This window comes from Xiphophorus maculatus, chromosome 22 (assembly GCF_002775205.1).
Source record: "Xiphophorus maculatus strain JP 163 A chromosome 22, X_maculatus-5.0-male, whole genome shotgun sequence".
Taxonomy (NCBI): domain Eukaryota; kingdom Metazoa; phylum Chordata; class Actinopteri; order Cyprinodontiformes; family Poeciliidae; genus Xiphophorus; species Xiphophorus maculatus.
Genome location: NC_036464.1, coordinates 24,140,615 through 24,156,692, shown reverse-complemented (window position 1 = coordinate 24,156,692; position 16,078 = coordinate 24,140,615). Strand labels below are relative to the sequence as shown.

The window sequence follows — 16,078 nt, the reverse complement described above, 5'->3', positions numbered from 1 at the left end:
ATTATATATACAAAAACGTTAGAGAGATTGAGACTCACCGTCAATTGAGCAAAAATATGGAAAGTAAAGCTTAAAATGATGCTCAGAGGTGCTGCGAACGTCTATGTGCTTGGCAACATTGAAATCCCGACTTCTCCATGTTAACTGGTTTTGCGGGTGACGTCAATCGCAGTAACGAGTTCTGACTTCAGAAGTAACTGGAATGCAGCGCCGGTCCACTTTTAGACCACACAGTTTACGTTGCTCTAAATCTATCAAGAGACGGATCATAGCAAGAAGATAAATAATATCTTACATCTTGGATTGCTTTAGGATACAAGTAGTTAAGGTTTGGTCCAATCAATATTGCATGCTACCTCTGTACCTCAAGGTGTAAGAGTTTCGTCTCAACACGAACACTTTGATAACTTACTGAGGTGCCCCACAGATTGACAACATTTCCCTAAAATACTCATGGTAATCGTTGATGTAACCAAACAGAAATGGGAAGACAGATGAACAAGTAGCATTGTTTCTCTGTTTAACATGGGCAACACCAAGAAGATTATTCTGGACCGGTGGACCCACACAACACCACATCTTAACCTACGGAGCCCCCTGAGGGACACCTAGGGGACATGGGGAAAATGTTTCTTTTGCGTTGCCTTGCAATAAGTTTTGCGTTCCCTCACAATATTCTCACTGAAATATTTGCCGGTCTATTTTGTATACAGTCACGAATGTCAATTTCAAATGTGAAACCTATACACATTAAAGAGCCTCAGTGAAAACGTGTTTATTCTTAACTCTTTGATGCACAAAACTGATTGAAAATCGATTTATTCCCTGCATGTTTCTGTCTGTTTGTGTAAGGCTGAGATGGATCTGCACATGAAAACGGCTCTTTAAACCATTCAGACCAACACAAAGAGACACAATCAAACTGTCTGATGACTTTATGACCCAGTGATAATAACTCAGAAACAGTCCAAATACTTTGGATCTATTTTTTCTTTTGCTTCTTACGGAAAGTTTCTGTTTACATCAGGTCTGTGGTGCATTTCTGTCCTAAAGAAAAAAATATAAAACTTCAGGTATTTCACAACATAAATGGAAAAAACCTCACAAAAACCTTATAGCAGAAAGTCTGATGGCCACTGTAAGAAAGCCTTACACTGTAAGCCTTACAGTATTCATTTATGCCGCATGAACTGATCAGTAGATTGTTGCGAGAGAATGCAAAAGAAGAAAAAAATCCTCCCTGTCCCCTAGGGGCCTCCATATTAACCACCTGTTTCAAAACGAATGGAAGAAAGTTTGACCTGAAACAAGAACATCCTAACTGGATTCACCTGGAGCTTAGCACCAACAAACACTGAAAAACATCTGCAGAGTGATCAGGGCCTCACAGAGAACTACTAGTACCGCTGTGGTTACAGGAAGAGCTCTTATTCTAAAGGAGATCTATCCGGGCCGAGTGAGAAAGCTTGAGTCTCACTCCAGAAGAGCGAGAGCATCCCGCAATCAATAAATATCAAATGTCGACTTGATTTCTACAGAATTCCACATAATGAGAGCATTCCAGGATGGAAGCTACATTTGTACATGTAATCTGTGACTTTGTCTGGTGAAGTTTGAATACGACATTGACAACTGCGTCTTTAATCCCGACAATCCTGTTGCAACCACACCTTGAGACTCTTATTTTGAAGTCAGACAGGAAGAAGTTGTTTAGTTGCATTAACAGAATCTGGCCATTAGACTAGCTGACAACACACAGTGACAGAAAACACTGAAGAGGACGCCAACAACTGGCTAACTGCTAGCTGCTAACAAAGCTAAAGTTAGCATCTGCACCTACATTCCTGTTGGGGTAAAACTAAAGGGTCATTTCATAGTGTTCCTAGTGAGTCTGGACTGCATTGTATCGTCTTCAGTTTAAGGACTTGTCACCAGGACTGGCTTTAACATTGAAACTTAAAACTCAGGGTGAGTTTTAGGAAGCACAAAAACTTTTACTGTGTTTGAGAAAACAAAGAAAATTGGATCAAAATTTCCCAAGGATATTGCTAGCATTTTGTCTGATTCTTGTGAACTCAAAATCATGTATTGTCTTGTCTCAGCTCGTATTGTTATTGTCTTTAAAGCTGCAACCTGACAAGGGAGTAAGCTTATAGTTATTGCATTTCATAAGTTTCAAACCCAGTTTCCCCACTCAGAGCAATGAATATTTACAAAAAAACCCAACAAAATAAACAGACAAGCTCCTATCAGACACATATTTCTGACTGATGTACAGACAGAAACATGTGATTGGACTGATTTGTACATTAAAACACTAGTTGATGATGGATAAACTCGACCCTGAAACAGTCTTTGTTTTTGTTGGATTAGCTGTCTGGACTGAAGGAGTTGCCAAAGCTCATCTGTAAGAAAGTCATGTTTGGTCTCACAATCAGCCACCGCCTCGAAGGATGTCGTCGCCCTTCACGGCTTACATTAAATCACAACAGTACATGCTCTAATTCTAGTAGGACATTTTGACTTATCACAAAACTTAAGTGGACAAATCCAGACCTTTGTCAGAACAAAATACAAAGAACTCCCAAAATAAGACATGTCCAGAGCAGAACGGTCAGCCCTGGTCCAATCTCATTCTGCCACAGAGGGAAGTACTTTGAACCCATCTCTATTGAGTCTGTTAACTCGGAGTCTTTAAGAGGACAAAAGCAGCAGTCATAATAATAATTATAATTTAAAAATAAAAAATCAAGATCCTCTTCTTTTTATAAGGATGTTCCTCACGGAGCTGGTCAGTGCAAATAGGACATTTCTGACATCCACCCGCAGAATTCCAGATCGATCCCTCAGAAGACGTTGTGCTTGTTTTGTGTTTTAAGTTTTATTCTTCTGTTTGTTTCTGTGACCTCGAGAGAAATGTGAGACGTGTGTGGCATGAATAAATAATAAATAAATCATCTGGGGGGTATATACAGGAGAAGGGTATATTCAAGAAGGAGTAAAAAAAAAAAAAAAAAAAAACCCACAACAACACTACAATTGTGAGTCACTTCATAAAAAGGTAATGCCCTGGTTGCCTGTAGTTTTACGTCTAAAAGCAGAAGAGGAAGACTGTCTCTACACACGTCTATACACACTTGAGGCATCAACAAAGTGACTCTGACTGGACATAATGTGCACATGTGCATAACTGGGTCTGTTTGCTACCGAGAGACTTCCAACAACCCAAACAACTCCTCTGCAGCTGAAGTGCTGAGCCGACTCCGCCCACCTCGGATTCGTCATTGCTTTGATCGTTTTTACTCTCCTCAACAAGGCCTCGCGTACCCTGTGAGGAAGAGTTAGCAGCTAGGAAACGTCACACCTAAACACAGGAGCTTCAAAATAAAACATGTTTATGTGAGAAGCATGCAGTAATACAGGGGTGTGTGTGTGTGCGTGTGTGGGTGTGTGTGTGTGTTGAGCACAGTGAGGGCTTGTTATTAACCAATCTCTGCCCCTGGAAAAAGTCCCACACTCTGGTCTGATTGGGAGTAAACACCAGAGCAGCTCCATATCGCACCAAGCAGGAAAACAAGCACCCAAAAAAGAGCAGAGTGGGACCTCTCCAAAAACAACAAACAAAGAGACTCAGAAACAAGTCTGTTCTGACTTAGAGCCTCTGTCGAACTCCACCTATCGCCTCCATAACACTACCTGTGAATCGGACTTTGTGTGTGTGTGTGTGTGTTGGTGTGCGTGTGTGTGTGGCAATGCTGGTGCGTCTCAGTCTTCCCGACACGTTGGCAGGTTGACAAAAGTGAAGATGTTGTATTCGATGAGACAGGAGAAGCACAGGAAGATGGAGTAGAACAAGAGACACGTGAGTCCCAGACGTTTGTCCAGCGTCCACTTGTTCAGGTGGACTCCCAGCACCTGGACATCGCAGCAAGCAGAGGGACATGAGACTCACGAGCACAGACGCTGGACGTAAGAAGAGTCAGAAGTCCGTGTGAGACACAAACTCACCGTAAGGAAGACAGACGCCAGCAGGAGTCCCACAGAGAAGATGAGCCCTTTGCTGTTCAGCTTAATCTGTGGAACAAAGAGACGAGGCCCGTTATTAATCTATTAATCCTGCACAAATTTCATTTCGGTATTGTCACTGTTCCAGAGTTTGTGGGAATGAAACAAAACAAAAAAACCAAAACAAAACAAAGTACACCCTATTTTTATGTGCATAAAGATACCTGAACTACAGCCTCAAACCCCAGAGGAACTGAACAGGAGGCTTCATGGACGCAGAGAGAGAAGCAGGAAGTTCCAACCATCTCTTCCATCGATCATAAACAGCATAGATCGTATCCCTGACTCCAATGGCCCGAGCTCTGCCCGGCTTTCTGACCACACGTCCAGACAGACGGTTAAAGAGGAGTGGCAAAAGCAAATGAGAACGTCGACCAGGACATGTTGCTGTGGAACGCTGTCTCTGCTGCCTGGATGCTGACCTGTTCAAATGTCATGAGTCCGTCGTACTGCAAAGGTCTTCAGTCAGAGGCCCACTGACATTTGTTGCAAGACTGACTACTACAGGAGATCCTTCCTGCCCATGTCATTACCGTCCACATTACCATTCCTGATCCTTGAATGGTACGAGTTACGAAAACGTTAGTTTCCCTTTGGGATAAATGAAGTAATTTTGAACTCGATTGAAAAGCACAATATGTTGCTTCGGGTGGTTCTACATTAATGATGGGAACTTTGATGGCGACTACTCATCATGGAGACTCTGACCAACCATAGCATGCTTTATTCATACAGCACTTTAGCAACCCATGGCTGACCAAAGCACTGTACAGCAGGGAACGCTGCAGCATGTAACTTTTATTAAAACTGTTTTTTTTTTTTTTTACATATTTGTTTGAAGTGTCACTATGTCATGACAATATGGTATGAAACAGACAACCTGTGAAAGAAACTGAGCGCCTCTGCTTTCTCCCAGTGCTAACAAACAACCAATCAGAGGCAGGAGGCGGGTTTTAGTGCTTGCCAATCGCAATCTTGTGTGACGCTGCTAGATGGTCACATAAAGTTTTGGTGGACCAGATTTAGCCCCAGGCCTCGTGTTTGACACATGTGCCAATAAAATAAATAAAAAAACACTAAAAATGATAAAGCAAGCAATATCAGTAATCCAAAGTATTAAAGTGAGTTTTCAACAGTGAGTAAGGCACGCCTGTCAAAGACCGTAGGCATGTGAAATATTTCTTTTCAAAAATTGTTCTCTCTTTTTTTTTTCTATATCACAACTACATCAAATATTAGAATGCTGAAATGGGAACAAAAAGAAGAAACTAAAAAGGACCTGAGATCCTAGAAGGACAAACGCTGAATTCAGATTCAGTCGTTTGTCTTTATTTCCAGTGCTTATACACAGATCCGTTTTTAACATACATGATGTTTCTCAGATGATTTGGATCTATTCAAAGAAAGTTGGCCAAAAGGTTGACATTAAGACAGTCACAGTGGTGTAAATATTAGAAACTTTATCATTAGGAGGTCTATAGCTGGACTTACAGCAGAGCCGTAATTAATGGCCAGTGTCTTCAGGGCCCAGGGGAGGCCGAGCCCTACCAGGATGTCAAACACATTACTGCCGATGGAGTTGGACACGGCCATGTCTCCCATACCTGGAGACAGCAACAGAAAAGAATAGACAGAATGAAAGGAGGGCAGAAACAAAGGAAGGGAATGGGGAGAGACAGAAGAGTTAAAAGTGCCATATATAAGATTAGTGATGCTGACTGTGGTACTGATATCCAAAAGTCAAGTCTGTACTTCAAAAAAAAAATCTCTTTGTAGTCATGGGAAGCCCCCATGTGCTTGTGTGTCACCCTGCCTGACATCACTCACTTTCAGACACCTATGCACACGCATACACACACATGCACAGCCGCTTCAATATTTAATGGCAAGAGTGAGAATAAACACAGATGAAAGCAGGGAGGATAGGACTCCTGCCAGCTCGTTTTCCCTCCATCTTCTGTTAGCAACCTGGACCAAGATGGCAGGAAACGCCTTGGTCGCTTGTTTCCATGTGATTCATCTGCTTCCCTCCAAACCTGTTTGACGGAGGCTTCTCTTAGACTCTGCCGTTTGGCCGTCATTCTGTCACGCTGGGAGAATAAAGAAGTCTCTATTTACACTCCGACACTTGATGACGAGTAGCTAACTTTTCAATCTGAGGTAGGACTTCTTGTACATGGGGCTAGGGGGCAAAAAGAAAGAAAAAAAACCGTCTGAACACAACCTAGAGCTAATGACATTCTCTGATCAGGCAAGAAATAAATAATTCTACAATAATTAATAGTAGAAAAGTGTAATAAAATGCTATGTAAGGAGTGTTTCCACTGCAGAAATCGAGACCAAATATGGGCATGAAGGTATAATTCTTCCCCAGAAGGTGCAGATTTTTCTGCATGGGCCACAAACAAAAGGTGGAGAGCTTTATGGTGTAAGGGAGCCCAAGCCTAAAATCAAATCCAGAGGAGGCATTAGCCTTTTAATTAATTAATAAATTAGCCAAAAGGATGTTGAAATGTCAAGGGATCAGCCAGGAGAAAAGTAAAAAATAAAAAGGAAAAAATCCACAGCACCTCGTTATCAATAACGCTGCAAAATATGAGCAGATGAACTAATGACAGGCATGTTAACAAGAGCGCATCACAAAGTTACTGTGATGCTTCACTACATCCTAATGAGCACCTTAATGAATATATACCATGAAGAATGAAGGTAATTTTAGAGGTTTAAGGAGTACAAGCAACCCTATACTGGTAGAGGCAGAGGAATGTACGCCAGATTTAAAAGTAGGAAAAATGTTTCTATTTTCTAGGTGGTATCAGTCCATTAATTAGCTAAACTTGGAAAAAAGAAGGAACTTCAACATCAGAACCAGATACAGTATGTCAGCTATGCAGGGTTTCCCCCTACTGGATTAATGCCTTGGTGCCAGGCTAAGCGATTCTTGTTTCAATTTTAAATAGGTTTTTTTTTTTATACACCAGTAATGCTGAAGAGCATGGTCTTTGCTGCAGCACACTTCACCGGCACAGCGCGGTCATTCCTGAAAGACGGTTTGTACTGCATGCATTGAAAAGGACACAAAATGGAAGGGGCAGAAGAGGACTCTAGTCAAGACTTTTGGTGCCTCTGCACGTTGGTCGCCTCGCAGATGTGTTACCTTGCCGCGCCACTATCAGACTCGCCATGCAGTCGGGAACGCTGGTGCCAGCTGCCAGGAAGGTGATGCCCATGATCACATCGGGAATTCCGAGTGTGAAGCCGATCACCGTTACCTGACACACAGAGACAGAAGGTTGTGCCTTACGCCTCAGAAGTCGTAAAAGAGCTCCAGGTGCAGACGGCTTCTAAACCTGCCTTGTTGAGGGGGGTCGTGCATTAACCCTCAACACTGAAAGCAATACTGGGTTTGTCTTAGTTTGTCAGAAACACAAAGTAAGGACACAACTCACCATCCAGACCATGATGTAGGAGAAGGAGGCAATCCAAAGGGTGGAGAAAATAAAGGAGAGCATAAACCAGTTCTCCCAGCGAGGTTTGGAGCAGTTGGGGACGGTAAAGAACAGCACCAGGCACAGAGGCCAGGCCAGCAGCCACTTCAGCTTGTTAAACACACCAGCTGCAGACACACAGGCCGACACAAAACGAGATGGCTCAAAGATTAGAAGGACACGTTGCACAGGCCAGCACACAGCGATTAGTCAGAGAAAATCGGTGGAAGAACATAAATACTAACATTCATCATCCATAACAGCAATTTAATCAACAGTGGTTAGCAGCTGAAAAAAGACTAAGATTTGCTAAATTGGCTTTTGGGACATCAGAGGTGGAGAATTGCCTTCAAGAGCTCACCTGGGCACTGGAAGGGCACAAAAGGTCCATCTCTCTCATCTTCCTCTTCCTCTTCATCGTTCTCATTGTTTTCGTTGTCTTCGTTCTCCGTCTCGTTGCCCGCCTCTCGATCGTCATGGCGAATGCTGAGGCGCCTCTCTGCCCTGGACAGCCCATTTTCGATGCCCCGTCTACCGCCTCCTTTGACAGAGACGTCTGATTCGCCGTTGGTCAGAGTCCGTGTGTTGATTAGTCTCTGTCTCTGTGCAACACGAAGTAAGGATAAGCTCAGTTCTGATAGAGACGGATTTTTAATGAGTTTTATTCTAATTGGTAAAAAGTGTTCAATTGCCTCGGCGACTACAACTCTTCAACTACAGTCCCTACTGATGTGGTGACAACGAATGACCATCTCTGTTGTGTCCTTGAGCAAGCTGGTGGTGGTCAGAGGGCCACGTGAGTTCGGGACGATTGAATCTAGTGTGAAGCGCTTTGGGGTCCTCTGAACTTGGTATAGCGTAATACTAGAACAGGCCATTTACCATTTCTCATCTCTTTCAACAATGACTTCTAGCTGGGCGTGCCGTGGTGGCGTAGCGGTTAGCGCGACCCGTATTTGGAGGCCTTGAGTCCTCGACGCGGCCGTCGCGAGTTCGACTCCCGGACCTGACGACATTTGCCGCATGTCTTCCTCCCTCTCCTTCCCCGTTTCCTGTCAGCCTACTGTCATATAAGGGACACTAGAGCCCACAAAAGACCCCCTGGAGGGGTAAAAAAACCCCCCAAAAAACCAATGACTTCTAGCCGGTCATCCATATGGTCAGACGATTCCATGACTATTTGTCCTGTGAACATATTCCCCCTTTCTGAGCTGTGGTTCTCTGCAGCACATCTAGTCACCTTGGGTCTCTTAGCTCCTTCCTTTTTTAACACCCTCCTTCTATCAATTTAAGTGGAGGCAGCCATATTACACCAAACTCATTTTTAAAAATTAAAATCTAACCCTATCTGCTGATCTGATCGGTCTGCTGTGTTCCCTGTCTTCATGACACTGGCTGTTCTCTAATGTTCTCTAAAAAAACCTCCAAGGCCAACAGCAGAACAGATACATTTATTCTCTGATTCCCAATCCTCAAAGCCCACAGCTGGCATGGAAGATTCCTGAGAGCTACATATCAGCAGCCAGGAACAAGCAATGCCATAGCATAGCCCAAGCCCCCGTAGTTCATATGCAAATTAGGATGAAGCAAAGCAGGAGAGAGCACTGTCTGGTACTCCTCTCATGCCAGTACGGTCCATCATCCCACACTTCTGGACCCTATTGCTGTTGTAAAGATTAGGCAGCAAGAAATGGGCACTAAGACAGTAGCGTGGATCCCCTGCCCAACTGGCCCAAGCTCTGTCCTGCCCCTGCACATGTCTATCACAGCTACAAACGTCCGGAGGCGAGACTTCACACCCCGGATGAAAGCAATTTGAGTTTCTGTGTCTTTGACCTCACCTCAGTGATGAGCATCCGTGAGGCCATGGTGAGTCGGGTTCTCGGAGAGAAGTGACTGGTGATCATGATCCTCATGCCAGCCTCGGAAAAGGTCAGCTGGTGGGGGTACGCAGAGAGCAGCTCGTCCACCATCAGCACAGATGGCTTGCTGTGGTGGTTTGCTGTTAAGAGCCGCACACATACAACAGGCAGCAGCATGACTAACAGAGAATATGTTGACACCATTCAGCTGTTTGTGCTAAAAGTCTCCCATAAACAACAGAGGGTGGGCAACGTGGGCAACCGCCACAAAGGCATCTTGTCATGCCATGAGACAACACTTACTCTCATGCGCGCTCTACTGATGTAGATTCACTTATTTCGGCATGCCACATACTTGGAGTGGCTCCATCAACCTTAACTGCTTTCTGGTTAATTCAGCTGGATTGTTATTTGACCTCCTGGAGTTGCTCATAGTCTGGAACAGCAAGTATCTGTCCTCTCAGTGTGTAAACAACAGTTACTCTATCGCTTCAGAAGACAGGTCCTACACCTTAATCCAGAACCAAAGAGAAAATAAACTTTGAACATTCTGAACGTTTGGACGGGACAGACGTGAGAGCTGCGGGCCACAGTCCCCGTCTGCTGTGGTCAGGAATCAGATACATGCTGCCTACACGTTTGATGACATTGGCAACCATAGACAAGTTTGGGTTGTAGCAAGACTATACATCAATAAGAGGTTGCAAAAATAGAAAAGAAAAATTTGAAATTGAGTTATAAAAATGAAATATTTTCCTTCTGAGAGGGTTCTGATGCCCTATTCAGGATCCAAACCAATCAGACGTAGAGTTAGGGTCCGTTAGTGGACCCATCTGGTCAGAAGAACCAGCCTCCTCTACAGACACAAGTCGGCGGAGCAACAAGAAGTCTTTGTCCAGAGTTTAAAGGAGACAGTCTCTGTGCAGAACATTGACCAGAGATGGACAGCAATCATTCTGAACAACTTGCTGTGAAGTGATAATCAAATAAAAGTTGTACCTTTCTTCAGCAGGACAGCTGTAGCATCATAGCCATCATCTAGTTCAGTGTTAGTAGCAGCTCCATTACTTAAACCAGATGGATTCTTCTTCTGTCTCTCAAGGAAACGAACAATGTAGCAGTTCAACCTGCAACAGGAAGTCAGATCACCTTCATGTACTCTGTGGACCTGCAACATGTCTCCTGTTTATCTCTACGATCAGATTAGCTGAATGCGTTGTGTGTTTTAGCTTTCAGTTATTTACTTTGGTTATACTAAGTGTTACAAATATACAAAGAAAATAACTCATGGTGGGAGCAAACAGTTTTTCACACCCCTGTATCGGGGATGTAGTGTTATAGAAACATGTTCACTGTTACTGTTAAGGGTCATGATGCCCAAACCCTTGGTTTTGAGTTTCACTGAATGTACAGAATGGATGTGATGAGGAGGAAAAAGTATCTCCTGACCATGAATGACATAAAGAATACACAATACAATAAAGTTTCTTAAAATGAGTGGTTGAGTCTTAAACTTACTTCATGATCAAAATGTAGACGAAATACATCAGAATCAGTGTCAGAGCTTCCCACCTAAAGATTAAAAATATCAGTCAACCGTGTTTTACCCTGGTTAGCAAAACAAAAAATTGGAATTCTACCCCATTTGTGGTAAATATCAAAACTCCATGACTTACCAAACCACCTTTTCATCATATATAAACTTTTGCATGAAAGAGAGACGAGAAGCAAAGCATTACACAGGATGTGGACTCTGATAATCTGATCTTAAAGGAAAGCTATTGCTGATGTGATTTATGATATTTGATAGTAATATTTTCCCATCCAACAAACTGGTACTTTGGTAGAGAATACCATCAGCACTTACCACTATAAGGGCAGAGATAGAGAGTGTGTAGTAGACCGAGTCTCTGAGCAGAGGCCAGCGGGACAGACGGATGGTCTGAGACACAGTGACAGGAGGATTATGATTAAATGCTGTGGTGACAGAAAAGGTCCACATACAGATGTTTTTTTTTTCCTCAGTGAACGACTCCAACTAATGGACAAATTAATTTCAGGAGTTAAAACAGATAAATAATCAAACCCAGATAATCATGTCTGTCACCTAATAAACTTTATTTATTGTTTTATGAAGAACTTCGCAGCGACAACAATGCATGAAAGCCATGCATAGCTCTGTGTGTGTGTGTGTTTTGTCTTGTACCTGCAAAGCGAATATGCCACACACTCCAATAATGCAGAGAATGTTGAAGACAGCAGAGCCCACAATTGTGCCCACGCCAACGTCGCCTTTGGTGATGAACACTCCTGCACGACAGAACAAACGGCTGCGTATGTGTCAGAGGGATTACAGAGGCCACCTTATGGACGAAGACATTTAGGGTCAGTTTAAAGTTCAAAAAGCTACGCACCAATGACTGACGTGAAGAGTTCAGGAGCTGAGCTGCCAGCTGCCATAAAGGTGGCTCCTGCCACGTCCTCACTCAGCTGAAGACGCTGTTTGGACAGGAGAAGAAGAGAGAGAGAGGATTTTCTCCACGGGAACCCGAGCCCCAGGAAACAGCAGAGGTGCAAGAGTGACCGGCGTTGACTTCTTACCTCACAAATCTTCTCTAGTGAGGGGACAAAGTAGTCATCACAGACCAATGCCAGGGCATAAAACATGTAGACTGCCTACAGAGAGCAGGATACACAATGAATACACTCACTCCACTAAAGCACCTGCAGAAAGACAATCTGTGCTCAACTTCATCTGATTAAAGTGGTTAGCGGTTTGCTAACGCTGCACTACTGCAAACCAGGCATGCATATCTTTTATCATTTGCTTTTGTTTATTTGTTTTTATTATTTATTTCAAACATGACAGAAGTATAAAATCACTCACATGAAGAAGGAAGGCAAAAGACACACAGTTTTGTACCACATTCATCTTAACACGCTCGAAAAGGAGAAAGAAGAAATAAGAAACTTATGAACTCCTACCTCATAGACTCATACAATATGTTCAGATGGACCCTCCATTATTACATAATAAATAAAAAAAGATAGGTTAATTCATTTTCCATTTTATCTGGAAAATTAATTTTTCCAGATAAAATATGTATGGGTTTACATATGTCTAAATATATACGGTACATCCATACATCCATACCCGTATGAGGCTAACATATATGTTAGCCTCAATTTACACACTAGTGTTAACTCTCACCCATATTTCTGTCTCCTTATATTTCCTTTTAAATTGTATTCAATTTTGACTTTGTTTTAACTCCTCATTTAACTTCCATAATTTCACCCCAGGAGTTGAAATACAAAAGCTCTTTATTGTTGCGCGTGAACTATAAAATCTTACGTTTGAATAACCCCTAGAGTAATATCCTCCTTCTCCTTCAAAAACCACTTCCTGTATGAGCACAGGTAGCAGTTTAGTTGATGCCTTAAACGTAATCTGTGTAAGACGTTTTGGATAAATGCAGACGGTAATATTTACATTCCTTCAGGTGAGAACTTGGGCTCACTCATGTCTCGGGATGAACAGAAGAGGTAGGGGGTCCTGCTCAGTGTAATACCTTCACGTTCAGCCTTGCACTACTTATCTGACGTGACAAACTAACACAGACTTGTGTTGTATACCTGCACTCTTTTGTTCCTACAGCAATTTCTCTGGTTAATGCAGGTCGAGGTAGGGGGTGTCGCATATGATTGTTGGTGTTCGTAGCAACTGTCGGCCCACAATGACATACACTGCTGTACACTTCACATTATGTATTGATTTATATTTGATGTCTTCCTTGGTATGCTTTATTGTTTTTTATTTCTTAACTTTGATACCTTGTCTTTCGGTTTTTATACCTGCTGCAACATCAATTGCCCATTTGGGACGTGAATAAATCTGAATCTGAATCTGGGACATGACACTTTTGTAGAATTGTTATTCATAAAATAGCCTGAATGTGACGCGTCAGTTTTCGTGCACTTTGCTACGACGCACTGTGCTTCATGTTGCTCTGTCGCATAAAATCCCAGTACAATCTGTTGAAGCTCGAAGCTGTGAGAGGACAAAATGTTCCAGGTGTATGAATATTGCAGCCTCTGTAAATATGAGGTGAGCTTCTTCCACTACATTAGCACCTTGTCTACATTCTGCTCCCAGTCAACATGTCATGTAAAACTGAATCCGTCTGGTATTTTCTAAACCTCTGGAGGCCCTGGGTTCTTAAACAAGCAGACGCCTTTTCACCGTGTTGTTCATTTAAATACGGGAACTTCTTTGGAAATGCCAGGACTGTAGTAAAGGAAACGCACTTGGTGCTAAAGCAGAATGCTGCAGATGACACTTACACACAGAACATGGAGGCCCACGGCTCCCTCTGTGCGCTCCTGGTTGGTGAAATAATCTCTGGGGAACTCATGGATCGCTGCAATGACACAAAAACAAAAGAAAGCTGAAGTATTCAGGAGTTTTACAGTAAGGAGTTACTGTACACGTCAGGGAAAAGGGATAAACAGTCAACTGGTTGGGAACGTTTCAGTGAACAGAAACACCACAGTAATTTTCAGGGAAAAGATTACAACAGGAAAATGTCTGGAGCCACTTTCACTTTCATGAGACAAAAAAAAAAAACGTGAGGGAAAGGTTAGCACTGATTTGATCATTTTACTTGTAGATTGTAATTCTAAACAGAGGCAGAGAAGAAAACGAAGGAGGAGAAGGAGAGAGGAAGAAGAAACAGCTGTGGAAGCCGACATGGCTGGAAAAAACAAAACAGATATCAGACACAACAGATGTCCTGGTCCCACATAGTTCCCAACAATTCTGACTTCTGCTTCATATCTGTTGGTGGTCTTTGTCCTAAACGGCTGGGTAAGCCTCGCTCACAGAATGGCCTCTCTGACGACGACAATAAATAACAATTTATGCTGATGACCTTCAGTAATTTTACAAGTCTGACTTGTTACCACATTACACAATAAACAAATTAGCTTAGTTTCCATGACAAACTGCTTCAACAAGCGATGCGCTGTTGCACCTAGTTGTAGTAGAGTCTGTTCAGCTACCATACACATGGCATCCGCATTAAATCACAAGTTAAAATAAATTAAATGTTTGAAAAACTTCTGAATAACCAGACACAGATCGTATGTAAACTATAGAAGTTTAAGATAACTATATTGATCAATTTAACCTGATGGGTTGTGCTTAAATAATAACAATAATAAAAACTTCCATTCAGCCACCTATGACAACGTTCACTCTACTTCTGTCAAACACGCGCAACGCCTATAAAAATATTCACCACCTTGAAAGTTGGTATGTTTTACCCTTTGTATTACTTTTACAAATCAATCCTGAACATCAATATTTGGCTTTTTTGAAAAAATTAATGGCAAAAACTCTTCAACGTCAAAGAAAAAAAAGAGTTCAACAAAATAATGGCAATTACATAAAATATTTACCTCAAGAAATTGCGTAAATATTCAACCCCCCTTCAAAGTGACTGAACTAATTCAACAGAGGTCCAGTCAATTGGTGCCAGTAGTCTCACAATAAATGGAAAGGAGATCAGCAGCGTAAGTGTGTCTCCAGTGATTGTAGTATAAAGATAGAAGGTCCATTCACTGGTTAATCAGTGTTCCTGGCTTACAGCATGAAGAAAAAAAAAGAATACTCCAGGCAAATCAGAGGAAAAGGTTATTTAGAAGTAGAAATCAGGGCATAGCTACAAAAATGTTGTTAAGGAAACAAACTTCTCCTGGAGGTCAATGTCAAGTTTATTTATGTAGCACATTTCCAACAGAAACACATTCACTTGGGTTTACATATTGAATGTGTCTGTTTTCTTTCTCTGTTTCCCTGTGTGATAAAATGACAACCAGCCTTTATGTTGTCACTATTGCTCATATTAGAAGAGGAGGCCATGCTTAGTGGAGCTGTCAGAAACTGTGGTCTAGCGGCTCCTCTGTGTTCCTCTGAGAGCATGAGGAATGGGAAACACGAACTGAAAATGCAGCGCAAATTTGTCTATATATTTTTTTTCCACTGATATTTGTGTGGTATGCTGACATAAGCAGGTTACATCAGTGAAGTGTGTTATTTTTTCAGTTTCAAAACTTTTTTTTTTAGTTTCAAATTATTTTTCCTTTGAACAAACTTTATGGACACAATTTAGCACCATAGAAATTTTGTGTGGGGGAAAAAAAACAAGGTTTTGTTATGGCTCAAAAAGAACTGCAGCTATTAATTGGCCAGGGATTAATCAATAAATCTGATTGAAAGATGAATTGATCCTCCTCCTCGCCCAGTAGTTTTGAGAAATACAAGAATTTAGATCAATGCAAGGGGTGGAAGAGTAACAGCTGGATTCAGTCAACTTTCAAACCGTCATGTAAAATGTCCGAGTCCCTATGCAGACTGATGTACGTACAGAGTCTCTGTGCAACAGTAAATGTTTTCATGTGACGACATTCACACTTCTGGAACATTTGCATGCTGTTGCAGAAAGCTCCAGGAACATAAACACTGCAGGGTTTCCCCCGGTGTATTATAAGCCTGGCGGGTCACCAGGCTTTACTTGTGTCCCCACCAGGCTAAGATTTGCTCATTTATTTGAGTTTTTTTTTAAATGTTTGTATTTAAGCATTAATCTTCAAGTAACACAT

The 16,078-nt window shown here is 42.2% G+C and overlaps 1 protein-coding gene across 1 annotated transcript in view; it reads right to left on the bottom strand.

Moving 5' to 3' along the window:
• Positions 1 to 1,032: 1,032 nt before the first annotated feature.
• Positions 1,033 to 16,078, bottom strand: part of LOC102231340 (sodium/potassium/calcium exchanger 3) — a 43,022-nt gene continuing 27,976 nt past the window's right edge. The window contains exons 3-17 of the mRNA XM_005806564.3: positions 13,760 to 13,836; positions 12,017 to 12,091; positions 11,830 to 11,914; positions 11,622 to 11,725; positions 11,283 to 11,357; positions 11,092 to 11,117; positions 10,934 to 10,987; positions 10,415 to 10,542; positions 9,395 to 9,555; positions 7,915 to 8,155; positions 7,515 to 7,681; positions 7,223 to 7,337; positions 5,557 to 5,669; positions 4,009 to 4,074; positions 1,033 to 3,915 (exon numbers count right to left, since the gene is read on the bottom strand). Coding sequence (XP_005806621.2) covers positions 3,766 to 3,915; positions 4,009 to 4,074; positions 5,557 to 5,669; positions 7,223 to 7,337; positions 7,515 to 7,681; positions 7,915 to 8,155; positions 9,395 to 9,555; positions 10,415 to 10,542; positions 10,934 to 10,987; positions 11,092 to 11,117; positions 11,283 to 11,357; positions 11,622 to 11,725; positions 11,830 to 11,914; positions 12,017 to 12,091; positions 13,760 to 13,836 — 1,637 coding nt within the window. The 3' untranslated portion in view covers positions 1,033 to 3,765. The remainder of the gene's footprint in view (positions 3,916 to 4,008; positions 4,075 to 5,556; positions 5,670 to 7,222; positions 7,338 to 7,514; positions 7,682 to 7,914; positions 8,156 to 9,394; positions 9,556 to 10,414; positions 10,543 to 10,933; positions 10,988 to 11,091; positions 11,118 to 11,282; positions 11,358 to 11,621; positions 11,726 to 11,829; positions 11,915 to 12,016; positions 12,092 to 13,759; positions 13,837 to 16,078) is intronic.